This window comes from Anabrus simplex, chromosome 5, assembly GCF_040414725.1.
Source record: "Anabrus simplex isolate iqAnaSimp1 chromosome 5, ASM4041472v1, whole genome shotgun sequence".
Lineage (NCBI taxonomy): Eukaryota > Metazoa > Arthropoda > Insecta > Orthoptera > Tettigoniidae > Anabrus > Anabrus simplex.
This window is the reverse complement of record NC_090269.1, coordinates 255256293-255278880: the sequence shown is the minus strand read 5'-3', so window position 1 is coordinate 255278880 and position 22588 is coordinate 255256293. Positions and strand designations below refer to the sequence as shown.

General features: G+C 38.0%; 1 protein-coding gene across 1 annotated transcript in view; it reads right to left on the bottom strand.

Moving 5' to 3' along the window:
• Dhc16F (Dynein heavy chain at 16F) overlaps window positions 1–22588 on the bottom strand; it is a 1052459-nt gene that overhangs the window by 211638 nt on the left and 818233 nt on the right. The window contains exons 54-55 of the mRNA XM_068227815.1: window positions 19901–20008; window positions 4624–4706 (exon numbers count right to left, since the gene is read on the bottom strand). Coding sequence (XP_068083916.1) covers window positions 4624–4706; window positions 19901–20008 — 191 coding nt within the window. The remainder of the gene's footprint in view (window positions 1–4623; window positions 4707–19900; window positions 20009–22588) is intronic.

Below are 22588 nucleotides of genomic sequence, written 5' to 3'. Positions count from 1 at the left end.
TTGATATGATTATTCCTATCTATAGAAAAAAAACAAAAATGTATTTCGAACATGGGTTTCAGTACCCCTCTTGAGTTATTTGTTTGTTTTAATCTTGTCAATCTTATGTTAATTTTAAGGACACTTCCTCTAAAGCATTACTTTGTCAATTTTATATATTTTTCATCTAAACAGTGTTATGTGGCTGAAGATGTTGATAATATACGAAACATGTACCACTTTTGACCATTAAAAATTGCCTTAAGCAATCATTGTATCGACTAGGTGGAAAATAAATAAATACTTAATTGTGAATCTAACCATTAGTTCACATCTATAAATCAGGATATGGACAGCTTGAAGGTTATAGGGAAGGCACTCTGCTCAATATCTTTGAGAACTGATTCATTCATCTCGGAACAATATTCTAATCCTATCTGCAATTTAAAGGAGATATCCAAAAAACCAAATATTTTATTTGATATGATTATTCCTATCTATAGAAAAAAAACAAAAATGTATTTCAAACATGGGTTTCAGTACCCCTATCAACCTTTCACTGCCCCTACATCCTGTTTACAAGTAACAAGTAAAAACTCTCATTATTGTTCCGTATTGAAGATGACCTTAGGCATTATCCTTGAGATATTTATGCCTACATCCTCTTACCGTCTCCCTTCCTCCGCCCCTCCTGCACCTGAACTCCCGCCGCTTACCTCCAATTCGAAAGTATCAATCAGTGTGGCAAGCTCTGCTAACTGTGGAAGATACCTTTGAAGTCAGCTGGAGGGAGGTAAATCTCGTTTAACATACAATATCTTTTTCTGCTTTTCCCTTTTTCATTCTTTTACAACACACTGGTATTATCCTTCCTTTCTTTTCTTTTCTTTTCTTTTTCTGGTTATCTCTTCTGGATTTAAACACATGATCAATATTGACAGTTCAAACAACTACAGAGCCACTGCATTTATTGGTTTAATTCATAGATACCTCACTCTGTCAATTTCTTAAGTATACTATTCACTATAACTTCAAGTTTAATGCATTAGTACATAGTGTCTGAAAAATTGGATGTCATAAAAAATAAAATTTGTGATATTTATGCATGGTTTTAAGCCCGTGATACTTTCTTGTGCTTATTTATGAATTAAGAAGTATTTCCAATAATTATAAACTTTGGTATGGACGATACTGTTTACACTCCTATGAATCTACCAACACAAAAAAATGTCAATTATGTATTATTACTGACGTGACAGAGGCTTATATATATAGTTGTCCTGGAAATTGGACGCTATGCACAGGGAGTCCTACTGTCTCAGACATTATTGTATTCCCTTACTAGTTTGATGGTGAGTGAAATATTGAAAGTTTTGGAGGAAGAACCGACATTTGGAGAGGAGCAGCACATCAAACCTCCCAATGACGGGTGTGAAACGGTTGATGATAATGATAGATGAGTATGAGGGTAATCTAAATTACCTTGGCAGAAACCTACTTCTGAGTAAATGTGAAGGGCAAATTGCTTCAACAAAATATGAAAAAAGGAAGGCTAGGTCCAGTGGTAGTCAAAATTTTAGTGAAAGTTTACAAAGATGGAACTGGAAAACCAGAAAACTGTGCAAAAGGAAGCTGTCATATGAAAATAAAAAGAGTCATACATAAGATCGGACCAGTACTCCTGTTTCCGATATCCCTGATAGAAAATTCAAAAGCACTAGTAGGTCAAAGTGTAACACAAAAGAAGCAACCCCAAAGTGGACAAGATCACAATCTACATCTCAATTAGTGACTGACTGTTTTCCTGTCTCCTCCTACCCCTCCCCTCCTTTTCCTAATCAGATGATGCGCAAAATTGTGAAATTCTGCTAGACTTCTTTCTCTGCCAGTGGTTATAGGATAGCTTTCCACCTTTCCAAGTGTATACAGCAATATAAAATGAAAGGCTGAAAGAATTTGGACTTGGAGGAAGTGTAGTCCTACCTCTATTGATGCAGGTGGAACTGAATCAAACAGGGGGCATCAATAATCTTTGACAACTACTTTACATTCCTGAAATTTGTAAGGCATCTGGCTTCAAAGGAAATAAGTGCAGCAGGAACATTTCAAGAAAACCAGACAGAGAAGTGCCCCCTTCAAGCTAAGGCAGACAAAAGAAGAAGATCATACGACTATAAGTGTTTAGGTGGTGCATTGCTGGTGCACTGGAATGACAACAGTATTGTCATTGCTGGTAAAAACTACAAACAGATGGAGATAAGCGGTGCATCAAGGTGATCCAGCATAAATATATATGCAATGTGTCTGTACCGAATTGAAAGCTGTTCATGTCCTATAGTGGTATCTGAAGAGTGGATCAGCTTGACCAGTTTGGACTTCATCTGAAATGCTTCTGTGGATATCATAATCAGTAAATACATTACCATACATAACGTATGCAGTATTGTGATAAGTCTTTAGTGGAAATTGTAGATTTACTTTGCAGTGTGAACTGGATAAGGTAATCCAACTCTCTAACACTACCTAGCTTGCAACATTATTGTACAATATAATAATGAGTAACTAGTGTTGTTGTACTGACCTAAGTGCATTGTGTCCGATCTATCGGCTTGTGTAAATAAAACTATCACTTGTATGAACTTTCTGATTGTTGGAACATGTTTCTGCAATTATTAAGAGTAGAAATTGTAGATAAATTGAAATAAAACACAACAAATTCAATTTATACACTAGCACCGTGAAAATAATGTTTAATGACAATATTAACATATGACAATATAATAGATTTTTATAAAATTTAGTTGTATGTGGCATTAATGTTCATGTACTGTAATCAGGGACAGTGCTACTAATGCAATGAACATTATATTATGTATTATATTTGTGACAGCTGGACATGATGCCCATCATTATGATTTTTCATCAAGGACTCTTTTTCTAAAGTTTTTCCCCCCTTTTTAGATGTGTTGGTTTTCAATGTTTTTAATGTATCAATTTGACTATATTGGCCTAAGATGACCCAAAGGGTTGAAACTAGTACCGTGAAAATAATGTTTAATGGCAATATATGACAATATAATAGATTTTTATAAAATTTAGTTGTATGTGGCATTAAAGTTAATGTGCTGAATAGGTGGCCCCTATTTTATCTTGTTCCAACTTGTCAATACAGACCATAAAGAAGTTTATACATACAAAGCTATCTTCCTTTAAATTTATTTTGAAGGTTAAGCTGATTATGTTTAATAAATGCTATTTTAAGGAACATGATTACCTGAACTTAAGTGCCTTCAGGTATGTTCCCAGAAGGGTTGTCTAGCATTCTTCCACATCCTGTTCTCTAATTGTTCCTATTACCTTTAGTTGTTAAGTCTAAAGTGTCTAAAGCATTTGATAGGGTGGATCATGGGAGACTACTGGCAAAAATGAGTGCAATTGGACTAGACAAAAGAGTGACTGAATGGGTTGCTATATTTCTAGAAAATAGATCTCAGAGAGTTAGAGTAGGTGAAGCTCTGTCTGACCCTGTAATAGTTGAGAGGGGAGTTCCTCAGGGCAGTGTTATCGGACCTTTATGTTTTCTTATATATATAAATGATATGAGTAAAGGAGTGGAATCGGAGGTAAGGCATTTTGCGGATGATGTTATTCTCTATAGAGTGATAAATAAGTTACAAGATTGTGAGCAACTGCAACGTGACCTCGAAAATGTTGTGAGATGGACAGCAGGCAATGGTATGTTGATAAACGGGGTTAAAAGTCAGGTTGTGAGTTTCACAAATAGGAAAAGTCCTCTCAGTTTTAATTACTGCATTGATGGGGTGAAAGTTTCTTTTGGAGATCATTCTAAGTATCTAGATGTTAATATAAGGAAAGATCTTCATTGGGGTAATCACGTAATATGACTGCAATTAAAGGGTACAGATCTCTGCACATGGTTATGAGGGTGTTTAGGGGTTGTAGTAAGGATGTAAAGGAGAGGTCATATAAGTCTCTGGTAAGACCCCAACTAGAGTATGGTTCCAGTGTATGGGACCCTCACCAGGATTACCTGATTCAAGAACTGGAAAAAATCCAAAGAAAAGCAGCTCGATTTGTTCTGGGTGATTTCCGACAAAAGAGTAGCGTTACAAAAATGTTGCAATGTTTGGGTGGGGAAGAATTGAGAGAAAGAAGAAGAGCTGCTCGACTAAGTGGTATGTTCCGAGCTGTCAGCGGAGAGATGGCATGGAATGACATTAGTAGACAAATAAGTTTGAATGGCGTTTATAAAAGTAGGAAAGATCACAGTATGAAGATAAAGTTGGAATTCAAGAGGACAAACTTTGGCAAATATTCATTTATAGGAAGGGGAGTTAGGGATTAGAATAACTTACCAAGGGAGACGTTCAAGAAATTTCCAATTTCTTTGAAATCATTTAGGAAAAGGCTAGGAAAGCAACAGTTAGGGAATCTGCCACCTGGGCGACTGCCCTAAATGCAGATCAGTATTGATTGATTGATTGATTTGTTTATCTGCCCTTCTTTTTAGTATAATTATTTAACTGGTACATAGAGAAAACACACAAACAATATAAATGTAAGTAATAGCATTACATGTAACAGCAAAACACATGTATCATTGTTATGCTTTCAAATACTTACAATAGAGCCAAACTAACTTGTGGACTTTCCACAAAACTTGGTCCAAGATTTCGTTCCACATATTCTCTGACTGCAAAGACTAGCTAGAAGGAAGAAAAGAGGAGGCTATTATTACACTGCCTGATAATAAAGGGTTATACTGTCCAAAATAAATTACAGTTATAAAAGAAAAGAAGCTAAAATAATATCACAGATATATCAGTTGACAGGAGTCCATTTCTGATTACCAAATTTACTCAGACAGTACCAATAATCTTTTATACTGGATGGTCCACCCACCCTTTGTGATCTAGTTTTATGCATAGGTAGTAATCTTCATATTGAGGCCTGTATTGATTGATATGAATTTATTTATAAGAGTGGGAGATTTTATTCCATCTAATCAACACATTAATTTGATGTAATTGTCATTAACTCATTTAAGAAACTTTTGGACTAGTTTTGATCATTAACCCATGAACGCCTAGCATTGCATATGTGCTGGTGCTTTTTTCTTTCAATGTATGAAGTTGTTTGCCAGTAAAAGAATGAAAATTGCGCACGTATTCGGTGAAGGGAAGTGTTGTGCTTTGTTATGAGTTGGTTAATCAATAGTCACCGCTTGATTGTTGACGAGGTGTATGTTTGAAGTTTGCTGTGTGTTCCAGCTATCACAATGGCATACCATAAGAGGTAAGATTCGCCATATAATTTTATGGTTTAGAAATAATGAACCTCTTTTAGGAAATCTAGGAAGTAAATTCATCGGAGTTTGAATGTAGCACAATTCCTTTTACAATTAATAACTCGTGGGTGAGTGAGATCCACATATTCCCGGCGTTGCATATTTGCAACGCTAGGCGGATCCATTGTCAAATCACGTCCTCATGTACCAATTTGTTATTAAAGGGTTTATTATTGACGTAACAACCCTTCATTGCTGTGCATGCAATTCAAACTCATATACCAGTTTTGTGATGCATATTATCTGGTCAAGAGGTTTTCCAGAGCAGATAAGAAAGCCATCATGGTAGAACGCCCTGTACTATTAGGAATTTATAATACATGTATGGGAGGAACAGATCTCATGGACGAGAGCGTCAACAGATTCTGCGTGGCAGTTAGGAGCAAAAAATGGTGGTGGGCAATTTTTTCATGGATTTTAGATGTCAACCTGCAAAATACTTGGTACCTCAGCAACATGTCACGGCCTAAAATGATGCAGCTTCAGTTCAAGCGGGAAGTGGCGCAATAATACGTCAAATCCTACGGCACGGAGCCCAGGGGAGCGGGGCGCCAATCGCTCTCGTGCACGGGGGAAGGTCGCGTACATGAAGTTGTATGGTACGACGGGCAAGACCACCTTGTGATGTATATCCCAGATAATAAAAGAAGATGGTGTGCATACGAGAAATGCTCTAGCATAGTCCGTACAGGGTGTGTAAAGTGTGACGTTGGGCTCTGCATAAGTTGCTTCATTCCGTTCTACATAAAGGGACATACAGATCACTGAGTCTTCAGAGAAACCCACAGCAAATGATCACACAGTAAACTGAAGAATTCTGAATACCCTGTCACTCTGAATACCCTGTCAGTTTTCAATATCATTCTCCAATAAATATATTTATTTTGATTACCATATGTATATATAATAGGTACTGTAAATAATATCTTACTGTATAAAAACTATTTTATTTTACCTCCTAGTAAATAATCAACTCAGCAATAACTTATATCTTCTTCTCCACGCTCACTGTCCTCTTATTTTCATTATTTTCTCGAAGAAAACAACATATGTGTTGATACCTTGCAGACTACTACTTAAGTGCCTAGCGTTGCATATATGCAACACCCTATATTTCCGAAACTAAACAAGTTTGCTTCAAAATAATGGATATTCCTTGAATAATACCCTTTCCTAAGAATGTTTATTAAGAAAAATTGAACATTTCAAAAAATAAAAAATTTGGGCGTTCAAGGGTTAAACGATAATCTTCAGCAGTTTAACAAAATAAAATCTACCGAAGAATAAGACATAGCTATCTTAAACATAATGCAAAATGACATTCAAAAAGTCAAATGGGACTGTGAAAGTCTTTCAAGGATTGAACACAATGAGTCAGAAAACATATATACTGTACCAGGAAAGCCTATGTCCTGGCCCATATCAATCGAAAGAAACGTTATTCCAGCATAAAATATCCGTCCGACATACGAACATTTAAATAAAGGAATGTTCCAGCATGTGCCAGACTTCACGAGTGCACTAGGCAAAGTCAAGTGACGTCACCTGTCGCTCGAAGCTCACCTCCCCTAGAGATATTTCTCGAAAATAATTTTCTTTTCGCAAGCTTTTCAACGCCTTAACCAATCTCAACGGGACAAATGCTGAATTGTAGCGGATGTCATAAAAGTTAATCCCTGTGAATTTCGAATTAATCCATCCCATGGTTGTTGAGTTATAATAGTTCAAAGTCTAAGAAAAATTATACACGCACGGTCACATGGCCAAGAGAAACCACCCCTCCCAGTGCCACTGTATATATGTCAAGGCTAACAAGCAGAGCAGCGCAGTACAAGGACGAGTACACAGATGTGTGTGAGTGAGACAGAGGAGAGACCGACCCTCGTACAGTATGTCCGCGCAGTCACGGTGAAAATACTTGCCGTCGCGTTTCCGGAACACGAAGTTATATCGCCGACAAAATTATAAAAGACGTCGCACTGTATTTAGTACATCGCGTCGCGACTACAGTCTAATTCTAATGACATTTGAGAATATAATACGAGTGAACTTATTGAAGTGCAAATACCAAATATTTAACGTTCACAGAATATATCATTACGTGTAGACTTAGTTTACTTCACATGATATTGAACTTCTACAGAAACTAATGTGTAGAATTACCAGAACTCATTTCTTTTCGAGTATTGAACTGTATTTCTTTATTCACGCCATATTAGTATACGACTTACAGTAGTAATCTGGGTGAATACTAAGAACTTTTCTGAGGTAATATGACGTTATAATAACAAGATAATCAGAAAATAATCCTTAGTGACTTAATGACCGTGTTCAAAGACTGTGATTATAGACTATGATTTGCCTTTTCAAGTGTGAACTGTGTAATTATGGACGTTACAGTAACGACTTTAAATAGTATTTCATACAGAAAGGACTGTGATTATTCATTTAACATCTTAAAGTTCAATTACGCCATAAACTGTGTTCAACAGTAAATGACAGTGTCAGTGATAACTACTCGCACTAAGTGAATTTTTCGTGTGCGAAAAATCACCTTAACAAGCTGCAATTCTACACGATCCAGTTCCAGCCGTCATCACCTCATCGGGGGACGTCAACATGGTGTGTTAAGGGAACATCGCCGACCCTGATTCTCCACGGAACATTCCAGATGTCCATCCTTCAACATTTGTAGCAACATTTCTTTCATTAAGTGAGTAGTAACAAACTGACTAAAATTTTCTCATTAATTTTGAACAGTGGAAACTTCAGTGCTGCATGTGAACAAATATTTCAGAGTTCTCATAGTTTCTCAGAAGTGATTAATTTAATTTTCAAATTTAATTTTCATATCTCATAGAAAGACTTTAGGCTTTTCAAGTGTGCTATACATCAAGGTTTACAAACTGAAAAACTGAAAACTTTTAACAGAAATTTAATTTCTCATGTACATTTGCAATTACAAGTGTGTGCTCATATTTAGAAAGACTTTAGGTGGAAATCTAATGCCTCGTCTTCTCACATATGAAAGACTTTGGAATCAGTGATATTCATTTAATTTTTATGAACAGAAATCAGGAAGATTTCATTCAAACTTTTAATTTCAATGCCAGATTTGAGTCCAATAATCATATTGCAGGGTGAAGAATTAATAAATTGTTAAAAAAAAAATTTTACCATCTATTATTCGCTCTGCGAGTCTATCCTACTCTGTATCGGCTCCTAAACCAAGTTCCACTCCCTGAGGTCCTACTCATGCCCTTTCCCCAAAAACTTTTCCTGGTACAATACAGTAGGTTAAAAATTCTGAATGCTGCATGTATAATCCTGTCCTGAATTCTTGATGCACAATTGATAACTAAACACTATCAGCAGTTAACTGATGTGCTCCCACTGAAGCACAAAGGGATATCCTATTATATACACCATAACACTATACCAGCTGTTAACTGTTGTGCTCCCACTGGAGCATCAAGGGATATTCTATTATATACTTTGTTCAACGCCCTGATTGGCTTTATATTTCTACTCACATCAGGATATCCGTTTTAGACTAATGCAGCAGTATTGGATGTCATTGTAAACTTTCACAAAAGGCTACAATCTTGTACATTCGCAAATTTTATGTGCCTTGGCACACTTCTTTTATACAATAGTATAGATATTCAGAGGAATAAATTGAGTGAAAGTGTTGTTATTTCATTTATCAAGTGTGCATCAAGAATTGAAGACAGCATATAATTATGGACTATACATACAGCATTCAGAATTTTTAACCCATTGTATTGTGCCCTGGTGGGGGTGTGATAAGCGTCATGCAATTGTAATTATTTATGGAGGAATATATATTTCATTTTCAGAAGCGAGAAGATTGTACTTTATATATTATAAATACAGACCAGGTCGAGAGGATGTTGTGAAACCTATCCCAAACTGTTGTCTCCACTGAGATTAACAAACACAATGAACAGCAGAATTAGAATTCTCAGAAATTGTGACGAAGGAGGAAAGAGAGAGGCGAGAATTGTTGACAAGTTAGGGGACACATTCCTCGCCTCGAGCGAAATAGGTAGTGGCAACAGCGCAAAGAGCCGGGTGCAGGTTTCTTAGAAATGATGGCAGGGTATCTCTATGTACTAGCGGGAGTTGAACACGAGGTTGGCACTTGAAGAAAAAAATATGACTTTCCCGGTCCCGTGGTTTATGTGGACCAATAGAAAAATTCATCGACCAGTCGCAGGTACGCCAACTTCGTACTGTAAGAAGCACGAGAAACTTGAACTCCACGGATTAAATTTATAAATGTAAGTGAGTTTTAAATTCGGAATAAGGTGGAATTTATAATCCTAACCAAATAATAAAAGTTATTAAAAGTCACTAACTGAGGGAGATTGATTGGCGTAATTCTGAGAATTCATGGACGCTATTCGCTGATTGGCTGGAGGCAAGGGATGCCACAATATAGCGCGAAATCCCAGGCCGGGATACGGCAGCTAAATTTGCAAATATATCAATTACCAGCAAACGATATTAGTTGAGAATTGGTATAGAGCCTTTGAGAACATAATTACATCATTGAATCCCATATTTAAGCCACGGGCTGAACCGCAAATTGTCGTATGAAGATATCGGGGCTGCGCGTCCTAAGATGACCTCCCGTGAACTCGGAAGAGAGGGGATACAAGTATAAATATGAGGTCGTGGACAAGGACTGACTACTACTTATGACAAAGTGTTCGGGCTGATACCACGCCTGGGGTGCATGACAACTTCTGATATTTTGTTCGAGCCGTGATTACGCCAGGGGTGCGTGTGTGTACTTACTTGTGGAGTAGGGTTCGAAGTATTATATTGTTACATAGTACAGTGATTCATGACGTGATGTAGCTCATATTACAGTCTTGAGCAGTATACTAGTATGAAGTGTTTCAAATAGTTACAGGACTCAGTAAAGCATAACTTACGGAGTGTGAGATTCTACCAACAGATTAGGAAGTACGTTACGTGAGAACGGTCACGAGTGTTCAATGTATTTCACCTAGTAAACAGTCGATCATAATTGATACCTGGTCAGCTACATGAACGTGAGACGGGAAAATCGAGAACGCGCCGGGCCGTTTGAATGTGATATCGAGGTGTCACAAGTTCCTTAGTGCTGGAGAAGGAATGAAGAATATGTGTGTGAATTAGGCGGGTCAGATAAAGGCCAGAAGTGTAAAGTTTCAGTTCAATATTAGTGTGTGTAAATTTGTTAAAATGTTAACATTTTAAATCTTGAAAATTAATATGTGTAAATCTGAAAAGTGCATTGGATTACTTCTTCAAGCTGGCATGAAAACCAGTAGGATGCAGGGCTAAGACCGGACGGGGCCTGTGCTCCTCGTCCGGCTTAGCAGACTACAAAAAAGAGATGAGTAACCTTTTGAGATATTTGTAGATTGCTATCGTGAGGGGCAGGAAATCATATTAATTTATCATGTAACGTAATTGTGAAACGAGCCGTTTCCGGCTCGTATAAATTCAAAGATAGATAGAGAAAGGGACAAATTAATATGTACATAATTAGATCAAGCACTCATCATAATTTTGATTATTAACCCCTCAGCACCGACCTCTATACGTGGTATAGACCCTCTTTTCTTCCGTAGCCGCCGACCTCTATACATGGTATAGACCCATACAGGGTTTCACATTTACGGCTATAGCGCAAAGAGTTTTGGAGTTACTGATATGCAAATTGTTTTGTTTCCAAGAAGACATTTTTGGGTTTATCATTGTTGTAAATAAGAATTGAAAAATCATTATAGTGTAGTTGTTTTTGCAAGGATAATTATTTGTCAAATAAGTCTGAGCACTAATCTCTTGCTTTTCTTAAAGTCTGTTTGGTTCATTCTTTCCCACAGAATAAAATAAGGAAAGGATGATCTGAGAAGTTTGTCTTTTCGTGTGATGTTCTTTGCTCTATTTGTACATTGGGAGTGCGGTTTATTTATTATATTTGTCTTTATTTCTCAGCTTGTAATATTTTCGTAACTCTCCACGAGCGCTCTGTGTAGGCATCAGTTAGTGCTGCTTTCTGTCATACGATACAAGAACCAGTTGTTCATGGTATATATCTTGTTTGAAAGACATTGTCTCGACCTTTTATCTGAAATATGTATCGAGTTGGTTTGTTTCGACATAAATGTTATTCCCCTCATTCAGTTTCGTCCTGTTGCTTTCGGTCTCGCTGCAGCTTCATCAGTCCGTGTGACGCACCTCGCTCAGCCGTGGTTTGACTGACAGTAACGTGCTTGAAATATTGTATGATTCAGAAGAAAGTTTAGTCGGAAGTAGTAGTGACAGTATAAGCAGGAGTGATAATGAAATAGATGATGTAGCAGTGGCAAATGATGAGAGTGACGATGAGGAGGAAACAGTACTTGGAAATTTCGTGTAAGAGACTCTAGATAATTATACAGGTCAAAGAGAAGTTTTCAATGGTGAATTCTGATTGCTAAATTCTCTAATAATACTCACACAGGTCACAGAGACAAATATTGAGCAATTACCTTATCGGGTTCAGCTGGTGAAAGGTTTGTTTACAAAATACACTCGGGAGGGAGGGGAACGAAATATTCAAGGCCGGCGCGCATCAGATAATACAGTTCCAAGGTTGCAGGAAGGATATTTTATCAGGAAATTAGCACCCAAGAGTTGGAAATCCAAACCTCAGAGACATTGTATCCTGTGTTCAAAACACGGCGAAAAGAAGACGTCAGTGTACTGCTGCCAGGAGTGTGACTTGAGTCCCTGTCTCAACGAGTGCTTTGAACTCTATCACACAGAACTAAATTACTAAGGAAATGTGAAACAATTATGTAATTATCTTCATGTACATAGTTCTGTCATAAGGAATTTCAAATTTCGTGAAAATCGGGCTACTGTTATACTTGCAGTAATGCTTTAAGTGAATCGATGTATTTCAGTCGCGCGTAGTTGAAATCTCATCTGGCCGTGGGGTAGGAAGCTATTTAAGTGGCTGCGACGCTGAGGGGTTAAATACCCCTGACAGAAAATCCCCAGCAGTGTTAGGCTTAGCAAGTCAACTGAAGGGTTATATCGATTGCTTTCAACTACACAACGAGCCTCGGAACGCAAAGAAAATACCGGATAGACACGTCTTCTCAAACATCTGCAACGTATGATGACCATAAGGCTGATGTTCAAGTACGATGTTCTGAGAAGAAGCCCAAAAGAAGGAGTCCTAAACACAGAATTGGAACATTAAATATCCTGACCCTGACTGGCAGAAGCGAGGAGCTAATAGATATGATGGAAAGGGGGAACCTCTGTATTCTTGGCCTGAGTGAGGCAAAGTGGAAGGGAAGAGGAACAAAAAAGCTAAGAAAAGGATACAAACTACATTGGAATGGAAATAAAACAGAAGCCAAAAATGGTGTAGGTTTTATATTAAGAGAGGACATTGATGTCATCAGTGAGGTAATATATGTTAATGAAAGAATTATTAAGTTGAACATCTCTCTTAACAAGAGTGTGCTGACAGTAGTCCAGGTGTATGCCCCACAGACTGGCTGTAACGAAGAGGAAAAAGAACAATTCCGAACTGATTTAGAAGAAGCTATAGAAAGAGAGGAAAATATCATAATAATGGGAGATCTAAATGCTCAAGTTGGATCAGACAGGCGTGGATATGAAAATGTACTAGGTCCACATGGTTATGGAGACAGGAACCCAGAAGGAGAAAGTCTTCTAGATCTATGTGTAAGGAATGGCTTGAGAATAAACAACAGTTGGTTTCAGAAGCAGCTAAGTCATAAACTAACAAGATACAGTTGGAATGGAGATACTAAAACTCTGATAGATTATTTTATATCTGACAATGAAGCAGGAAAGACCATATGTGATGTCAGAGTTATACCAAGTCTAAGCCTGGACAGTGACCACAGACTTCTCCTCGCAACAATAAAGCACATTGAAATTTATAGACCTCAGAAATACAGGAAACCAAAAATTAAGACATGGGAGCTAAAGAAGACAGAGAAACAAGTTGAATACACAAAAAAAGTGACCAATAAATTACCATCAGATGCATTACAAGAAGGCAACTTCGAGTGGACTAGATTCAAAGAAAGCATTGCCGGAGCTGCATTAGAAGTTTGTGGTGAAACTAATAGCAAAATGAAGGCAAAAGAAACTCCTTGGTGGAACGATCGGGTGAAGATTGCTGTGAAAGTGAAAAATGAAACCAAGAAAGCCAGAGACAAAGAAATGCAAAAAGGAAGTCAAAGGAACGAATCTAGAGTAAACAAACTGCAGCAGAAATACAGAGATCAGAAGTTACAAGTAAAGAAAATTGTGGCCGAAGAAAAACAGAAAGCTTGGACTGATTTCACAGATAAACTAGAGCAAGACAGCAAAGCTAATTCTAAACTACTTTACCGAACAATACGAAATATAAGAAGAGACAATGAATACATAACAGCAATAGAGGAACCAGATGGTAACATAGTTAGGGAGGAGACAGAAATAAGGAAGATCATGAAATCCTATTTTGATAATTTATACAACAGTACTGGGAAAGACTCCAATGATGTAACCACGCAGGTCAGTTTAAGCTGCAATGATGAGCCTGACCAAGAGAGTCCGCCAACATGAAAGGAAGTAGAGATGGCCCTTAATAGTATGCCCAAAGAAAGATCTACAGGATTTGATGAAGTCAGTGCAGATATGATCAAAGCAACTGGTGCAATAGGAATACAGTGGCTGCATAGAGTAATTAATGCAATATGGAAGGATAGGAAAGTCCCAGATGATTGGAAAAAGGGAATAATAATACCTCTCTTCAAAAAAGGAAGCCGGAAGAAATGTAGCAATTATAGAGGGATCATTTTATTGTCTCATGGTTTGAAAATATTTGAGAAAATACTTGAAAAAAGGCTAAGGAAAATAATAGAACCACAACTACATGAAGAACAATATGGATTCAGAGAACACCGATCAACTACCGATCTCATATTTGCACTTAGAATACTGTTAGAAAAGCATTGGGAGAAGGGCAAAGACTTAACACTAGTGTTTTTGGATCTCGAAAAAGCATTTGATAGTGTTCCAAGGAAGACTATATGGGAATGTTTAAGAAAGAAGAATGTACCCAAAGGGCTTATCCAGAAAGTTAAAATGCTTTACGAAGACTGCTGCAGTTGCGTACAGATAGGAAACGGTAATTCTGATTGGTTCCAAACCACTAAAGGAGTGCAACAAGGCAGTACCCTTTCACCATTACTTTTTATCACTGTCATGGATGAAGTCATAAAAGAAATTAAGCAGAAGAACAATATGGACATCAATGCATTTGCATTTGCAGATGATGTAGTAATTTGGGGAAATACAGAGAAGGAAGTCCAAGAGAGGCTGAACACCTGGAATGAACATTTGAAAGCACACGGATTAACAATAAATAAATCGAAAACTGTTACTATGTCTGTCAACAGGCAGAAGAAGAAAGGAAAAATAATGCTGGAAGGTACACAACTGGATACAGTAGACCAATATAAATATCTTGGGTGCATCATTTCAAGTGATAACAGAATGCAGCATGAGATTAACAACCGCATTCAAAAATCAGCTCAGTTTTACCATCAAGTTCGGAACCTCCTCTGGAACGAACAAGTTCCCTTAAGATCAAAGCAGATTCTATTCCAATCATACTTCACCCCCATAATAACATATGGCCTAGAAACCTGCACAACAACCCAACAAGTGGACAGCAAACTACAAGCCGCAGAAATGAAGTTCCTACGAACCATGGTACAGAAGACAAAAAGGGACAGGGTAAGGAATTAAAGAATAAGGGAGCAAGCTGGTGTGTACCCATCCCTTAATGAAAAAGCGACAAGGGCCCGTTTGAAATGGTTTGGCCATGTCAAACGAATGGACGATGGAAGGACAGCAAAACAATGGCTACACACAGTCGTGGCCGGAAAACGACCGGTAGGAAGACCTAGGAAGGGGTGGCTGGACCAAGTGAAAGAGGACATAGGAACAAGAGGAATCAGCTGGGATGTCGTCTTGAGAGAAGAGTGGTACATGGACAGACAGAAGTGGAGAGTGCTCGTAAACCACACCCGGGCAACTGGAGTGGAAAACTGATGATGATGATGATGAAATAGAGTAGAGTAGGGTTTGTTTGTTCATTCAAGTGCTTGAGTTGTTTGATATGATATGGAGCACGTTTCACGTAAAGATAATGTTAATATTCATTTAGAAGTGCTTCCAAAGTGTTTTTCCATTATCGGAAATTTTATAGATATTAAGGCATGTTGTTAAGATAATCCAGAGGTAGGGTTGCCAAGTGATATAAATTGTTGTGGGACGGAATGCAGTCCATTGATTTGTTTGTAAATATCGCGGAGTTCGCCAGTGGACAAAATAATAATAATCTGTACAAGTGTCGAAGTATTACATTAATATTGGGTAATGTGTAAAGGCGTGTTGAATAATAATCTTTGAGAATAAAGGCACGGGCCTAGTTGGATAGAATGATTGCAAATTAAAGTAATTTAAATGTGGAGATAATATGTGGCATGAATATTTTAATTTGGGTAGTGAATCCGATTTTAACACTAATTGTTGATTTAACGTTTTGGACTCCATAATAATCATAAATAAATTTTGGTAGAAACGAGATAGGCACTTTGATAATATGGTCACGCTATGTTTGAGGCCCAGAGTGATTTGAGCCAAAAGTTGAAATTTGGGCCCTCTCTCCCAGGTTAACATGATGTGGCCTCGGATGAAGGTTGGGCACTGTAACATTCAATTTTTGGGCAACAGTAACTGTTATCAGACAGTGCTACATTATGGTTAGATAAGGTTGGCAACTTGGGAGGAGGAGCATATGGACTTTCTAACTCAGGTTTGGAGGCAGAATGGCTTCAGTTCCCAACCTATACAATACCTGTTCCTGGTTTGTGTATGCACCTCCTGTTGTAAGGTACATATTCTTTGTATCTGTACTTGTTTTATTGATTCATTCAAGTTATCATAATGAATTAATAGTGGTGCTCACAATTCCTGCTGTCTTCTAGCCCATACCCACACATCTCGTTATATTACCTCAGTTTAGGGAGAGGGTCCTATCTATTTCAAAACTGTAATAAACGCAGCAAGTTGCATAAGAGTAGGTATTTTTATCCCACCTAATCAATACATTAATTTGATGTAATTGTCATTAACTTATTCAAGAAACTTTTGGACTAATTTTGAATACTGGATACTGGCCACACTTAAGCGACTGTAGCTATCGAGCTCGGTAAGATGGGGTCACCCGGACCCCCAAGGTACCCTGAAATACCATCCTCCTGGTATGTTGAGGGCTGAAGCCAAAGTAATGGTAGCCAAGTACCAAGTAGCCCAGTCCAGTCCAAGAGTACAGTGGAAGGTTGAGACCAGCCCCCCAGCATCTCCTAATGATAACAGTCCCAAAGGAGGCAATTTATAGGCCCTTAACAAACGAGCATTTTTTTGTCGTCATTATCGACTGCAAAAATACGCATCTTTGTGGCCGGCTCAACTACTTCTGCAGTTCATTATGGCCACATTTTGTGGCCGAGACAGCGACAAAATGTGGTCCGGTCAGCTTCACCGCTGGGACAGTCGGCAAGTGGAACTTCGGTCATTCTCATTTATAATAGATTCTGAAGAGGAGGCTGTACTTCTTTTGCTCATGCGAAGAAGCAGGAAAAGAAGGAAAACGCGGACAATGGGGTTACATCCAATAGTAGAAGTCCGGCAACAGTTGGGGCAGTTTCCTGCTTTATATCACGAACTCTGCAATTATCCAGATAAGTTTTTCCAGTTCTTCAGAATGTCAAAAGCGTCTTTCAATGAACTACTACAGGAAATAGGGCCAATTATTTCACGGACAGATACTGTGATGAGGAAGGCTATATCGTCAGAAGAATGACTCGCAATAATTAAACATTTTGTAAATAAATATATGTAGATCTTACCTATTTCATTTTTCTCCTCCGTGCTTTAGTTCTGGAAGTTACTGTGAAGGACTTCACAGATCTTCTCCCATGTTCTGACCTTCTCAACTCAGTTGCTGTATGTATCACTAACGTAGTTCTGTATAGCAGGTTCGGCTTGAATCTCGGCAATGAACGTATCTGTATCAAACGACTCCATTACAAATACTGCCAGCGGGAACTTGTCGCCAGGATGTCGCCCGTGTGTAAAGGTATGCCCTGCAGTCGGCAAGTGTTCGGTGGCCGGGATTGGCTACAGCTGGCGACATGTGGTTCGCATGTGGTTGAGAAAACGCTCGTGTGTAAAGGGGAGGTATTCTTCCCATTGCATTGTATGGTAATGGCAAAGCGGCGACAGCCGGCCACACATGAACCACTTTTTGTAGTCGACAACGGCGACAAAAAACGCTCGTGTGTAAGGGCCCTTACCTTCTTAAAAATAAATTTAATAGTTTTAGAGGCTGTGTTTGTTTGCTTCATGAAACTTTTATGTAGTGCAGACAAAACATATTGCTTTAAGTCACTTTCTCCTCCATGTCCAATTGAAGAAATCTAATTGCAAGTAACACATCCTGTCTTGAAACAATTATCGTAAATGGGCGCAATCCAGTCTTTTCTTCTTTGCTTTTTGGAGAATCACACATTATAACAACACTAGTATGAACTCTCTTACTCTCACTCTACCACAGCACTACATAAACTGCCAGCTTTAACAATTTCTGCTAAAACATTTGAAAATCAAAGAATGCAGGGTTTCATTAATTGCTGCATTGACACAAACCAGATGCCTCTGTGACACACACTCCAATGAATCCCTCGCACTTGGGTGAGGTGCCAGTAGTTTGCTCACTTAATGCATGTTTTGATCATAGAGCAGAATCACTAGATGAAGAATAATGAACTGAAATGCAGGATCGGTAAATGCTACTGTAAAGAGAACATTTTAACCATGGTAGAAGCTAATTGTTTAAATAAGGGAAATAAGAGTGTCTCATATGTTGTTTAAATGGGACAGTATTTCATACCTTGAAATATGGGCAATCTCGTAAAATACGGGACATCTGGCAATGCTAGACTGATGCCTGGACATTGATGCAACTGAGGGTGTTAGCCTCAAAAGAGTTAACACATTGCTGTCCGGCCCATCTGACGTATAACTGGCTCCTGTGGCCGGAAGGTTTTGGCAGAGACATGGAGTTATTGCACGGTATCATAATTTAATAATTTTGGGTTCATTTACAGTTATATCTGTCCACTTTAATGTTTTTGGTGAGATTTTATATTTCGGTTCATTCTGGTAATGATATCTGTTTGATTCCTCCACCATATACGCCAACAAATCAAACAAATCATTACAAATGAACAACTTGACATCATAACCTAGCTATATTTTCAGGTTCACTCGGCGAAATTTTAACGCCAGGCGTCCACGAGAAAGACTACAAAAACAGTATAATATCCCGTTAGGCCACTCACTGCCAGAAATAGGGAGAATATTATCAATAGTATTTATATCTAGACCATCTTTGCAATCTGAAGGAACAGGTCATTGTTCACATGGTGCAATAAACGTGTCATTCACCGCATCACTTTCTCTGGCACTAGAATTATCATTAGACAATTCATATTCACTCTTCTCACAATAACGGGAAACATATGACAAATTATCTGGGTATAATTCATGTATAATATCACCAGGAGTCAGTCCATTGGTTTTGTTTACCAGCGCTGCCATTTTTGTTTACTAGCATTGATGGATACACGGAAGATATTCGAAGGCAAAAACATATGCCACTGACGGACTAAAATGGGCAAAACCAGTACTAAAAGAAGCGGAGATTTTCTACCATTTAGGTACATCAACGATAATCTCTAAATAGTTCCTCAATAACCGTTTGATGGCATCAGAAGACAGACTTGCACCAGCACGTATTCATACGTGATCGGCTGCAGAGCACCATGCTTGCAAACACGTATTGATACGTGAGCGGACAGCATTGTGTTAAGTTCATAGCTGCTTCTAACATGGAGATCAGATGCTGCCACTGAGCCACCCCAGTATGGGTTCAGGCCCTAAAGAGTAGGTTTGATACCTGCCCCTAATATAGTTCAAATAGTCTTTACTCCATTAATCCTGGGTACTGGGCTGCCTCTCCACCACTTACACCATACTAGAGTCCACCTTCTCTGCCGTAGATACTGTTGATGTCTTCACTCGTAACCCTGAGCTGGCATCCATAACAAACGTTACACACTGGGTCAGTGTGCTCTGGGACTCATGTGGGTAGGGTTGCCATAACCTGAAGTAAAGCTGCCTCAAAGAGGGTCTCTACCCACCACTCGGTGTTTATTTGTTTCTGACTCAGTTTTACACAGTGATCCACATTTATTGGAACTCAGTGTACGTATACTGTTATTGAAACATTATGTTTTTAAAATTACAATTTGCTCTAGTCTGAGAGGCAAAATGATCTACAAATAACTAATTATTCCAAAGTAGACTACTTAAAATAAACTATACCTTCTCCTCTCTCAATGCCTTCAAAAGCATCATCTTTTGAAAATCATTCAAATTTTTGTTCCAATCAATAGTAGATTTTTTCTTGTTATTTGGATTCAAGTTTATGACCTGTAAAAAAGAAAATAACAGGTTGCATTTATTAACAATGTTAACAATGCTGGGGAATTTCCATATCCAAATAAAATCATTGCTTTTTTTTTTTCTTATTTCAAAACTGGAGTGATTACCGTACATAAATATGTTAACAAAAAAACCCCATCAAAATGTTAACAATGGTGGGAAATTTTCATATCTAAATAAATTAATTGCTTTCTTGCTTTCTTTTTTACTTAGTTCAAAACTGGAGTTATTACATCAATATCAATATTATTTATTACACATTTGGATGATTAAAGAAATGTTTAAAATGATGCAGATTTTCATCCAACAGTCAGACATCTATTAGGCTATTAAACAAAGGCCCCATTTTAATGATTTTCATTGTTTCACGTACTCTACAACAGGCTTTGTCATGACAGTCTGTTGGTCAGTAGGAATTGACCTTGTCTTACATATTTGGATGCACAAGTTTTCACAGACCAGTTGGTAATTTTGGGGATATGACACCATCAGGGCAGAGCAGCTGCCTGTTTCTGAGTACTGGGAGCCTGATTGTTGAAGCACAAGCCTCTTCTTTGTGATTTTTGTTGGAAACCTCCATTTCAGTAGTCTCCCAATGAAACTGGTGAGTGATAGCCAGAATAACAAGTTCCTCAAACTGAAGTAATTTTTAATGTAGAAAGGCAGGGACATGTATATGTACACCTAATATGATAAACAATTTGACAGCTCAGCAGCAGAACAGGAAGCAAAAATAAATAAATTGGAAACAAGGACACTCTCCACATTTCATATACTGCTGTCTTCAAATAGATAGTCTCTCTCTCCTCATCAATCTCAAATTTTCTGTATCCATACCTTCACAGCCCCAATAAGAACATTTCTGCTTCCAAGCTTCAACACTCAATAAGGAACCATTTTGACAGATTTTCAGTCTTGATGTGGGAATTGTGGGATAAGAAGAAATCACAATAAACACAAGAAAAGGGAAGAACCAAGTGTGAAGACAGCCTATCACTCTTTAACCAGTCACAAGATATTCAAACTGAAAATGATAAGATGGGCATGCTGTTTATGACTCTACTTGACACTTGTTCATTCCTTTCCATTTTTTATATCAAGCTAAATGTATATATATATATATATATATAAAGCAAAGTCATCTCCGTACAGACCATGAAGGCCCTGGGAGGGGTGGAAGGTAAAGGATTCCACTAACTGTAACCTTGGCACTTGGTGGGGTAGAGTGGTCAGCTCTATGCCTGGCCGCCTTTGCCCCCAGGAATTAAACTGGTACTCATTTATGGTGTAGGCTGAATGAACCTCAGGGCCATGAGTACCTCCAAAAGTGGAAATCTTGTTTCTCAAATTTTAAATGTATATATTAGGTAAATGACGGTAGGATTAATAACGATACGCATCACTCTATGCAAATTGAAGAGCAGCACTTGGCATGGTTTATGACCAAGGGTGGCATCCAGCAAGGCAGTTCTCTGTCCTCACTATTGTTTGTCACATTTATGGATAATACTGTATAATGAAGAGGATTAAGGAAACATCAGGTGGACTCAATACAGTTGCCTTTGCTGATGATGTCATGATTTGGGAAGAAACAGAAGACAAGGTGCAGGCAAAACTTGATGCGTGGAAGGCAATGTTTCAGGAGTTCAATCTCAAGATCAGTGAAACTAAGATGGGGGTGATGCAGTGAACAGAGATGGCCTACAAGCAAACATCAAACTAACACACTACAAGTTGGGAGGTGTGGACAGTTTCACCTACCTGAGCAGTATAGTCTGAGACAACTTAGCCACAGAGTAGATCACCAACAAGGTGCAAATGAGTTCTCTCTTCTACCAACAAGTGAGGACTCTTCTTTGGGACATTAAGATTACAGAGAAAGCAAAATTCTTTGTTTAGTAATGTGTTTTTTACAGGTATGTTATACTGTAATGTATTTAACTTGTGCGTTCAACAGATTGGAAAGCTTTTAAGTTACATTTAACTGAGTCAACACTGGAAAATATGGCTTCCTCCTTTAACAAACTATGGTATCATAACATGCACCCTCATAAAGAATTCATGCATGAAAGATGAAGTTAATAACGTCCAGTATCTAGACGACTATGATGAGCAAGTTAAAAAAATGAGGAGTTGAGGCAGGAAACTGGGATTAAGGCATCGCTGTTAAACACTTGGAAGAACAGGACATTTATGAATAGAGGAGAAGCTTATCAACAGTACCCAGGAAAGCAGAATTGTAAACCAATGATGATGACTCATCATGCTAAATACAGTAAACATAACAAAGTGGAAACTTAGTGAATCACTGCTGTACAATAACTCAGAAAGCAATATTGTCTCTACAGACTCAAAGGAACATATTCATTACTCAGGGTGGATTTTTCTGATAGACTTATATCAGATGAAGAGAAAGTGAGAAATGAGCTAAAAGAAAATTTGAATTTAATTAACAGGCTTCTTCTTAAGCAGAACAAAAATGTCCTGTGATTAATGAGTTTGTCTTGCAATCATCAAGCTTTTCTCACGACTTTGAAAAAAAATGATAAGACATATCCACAGAGAAAT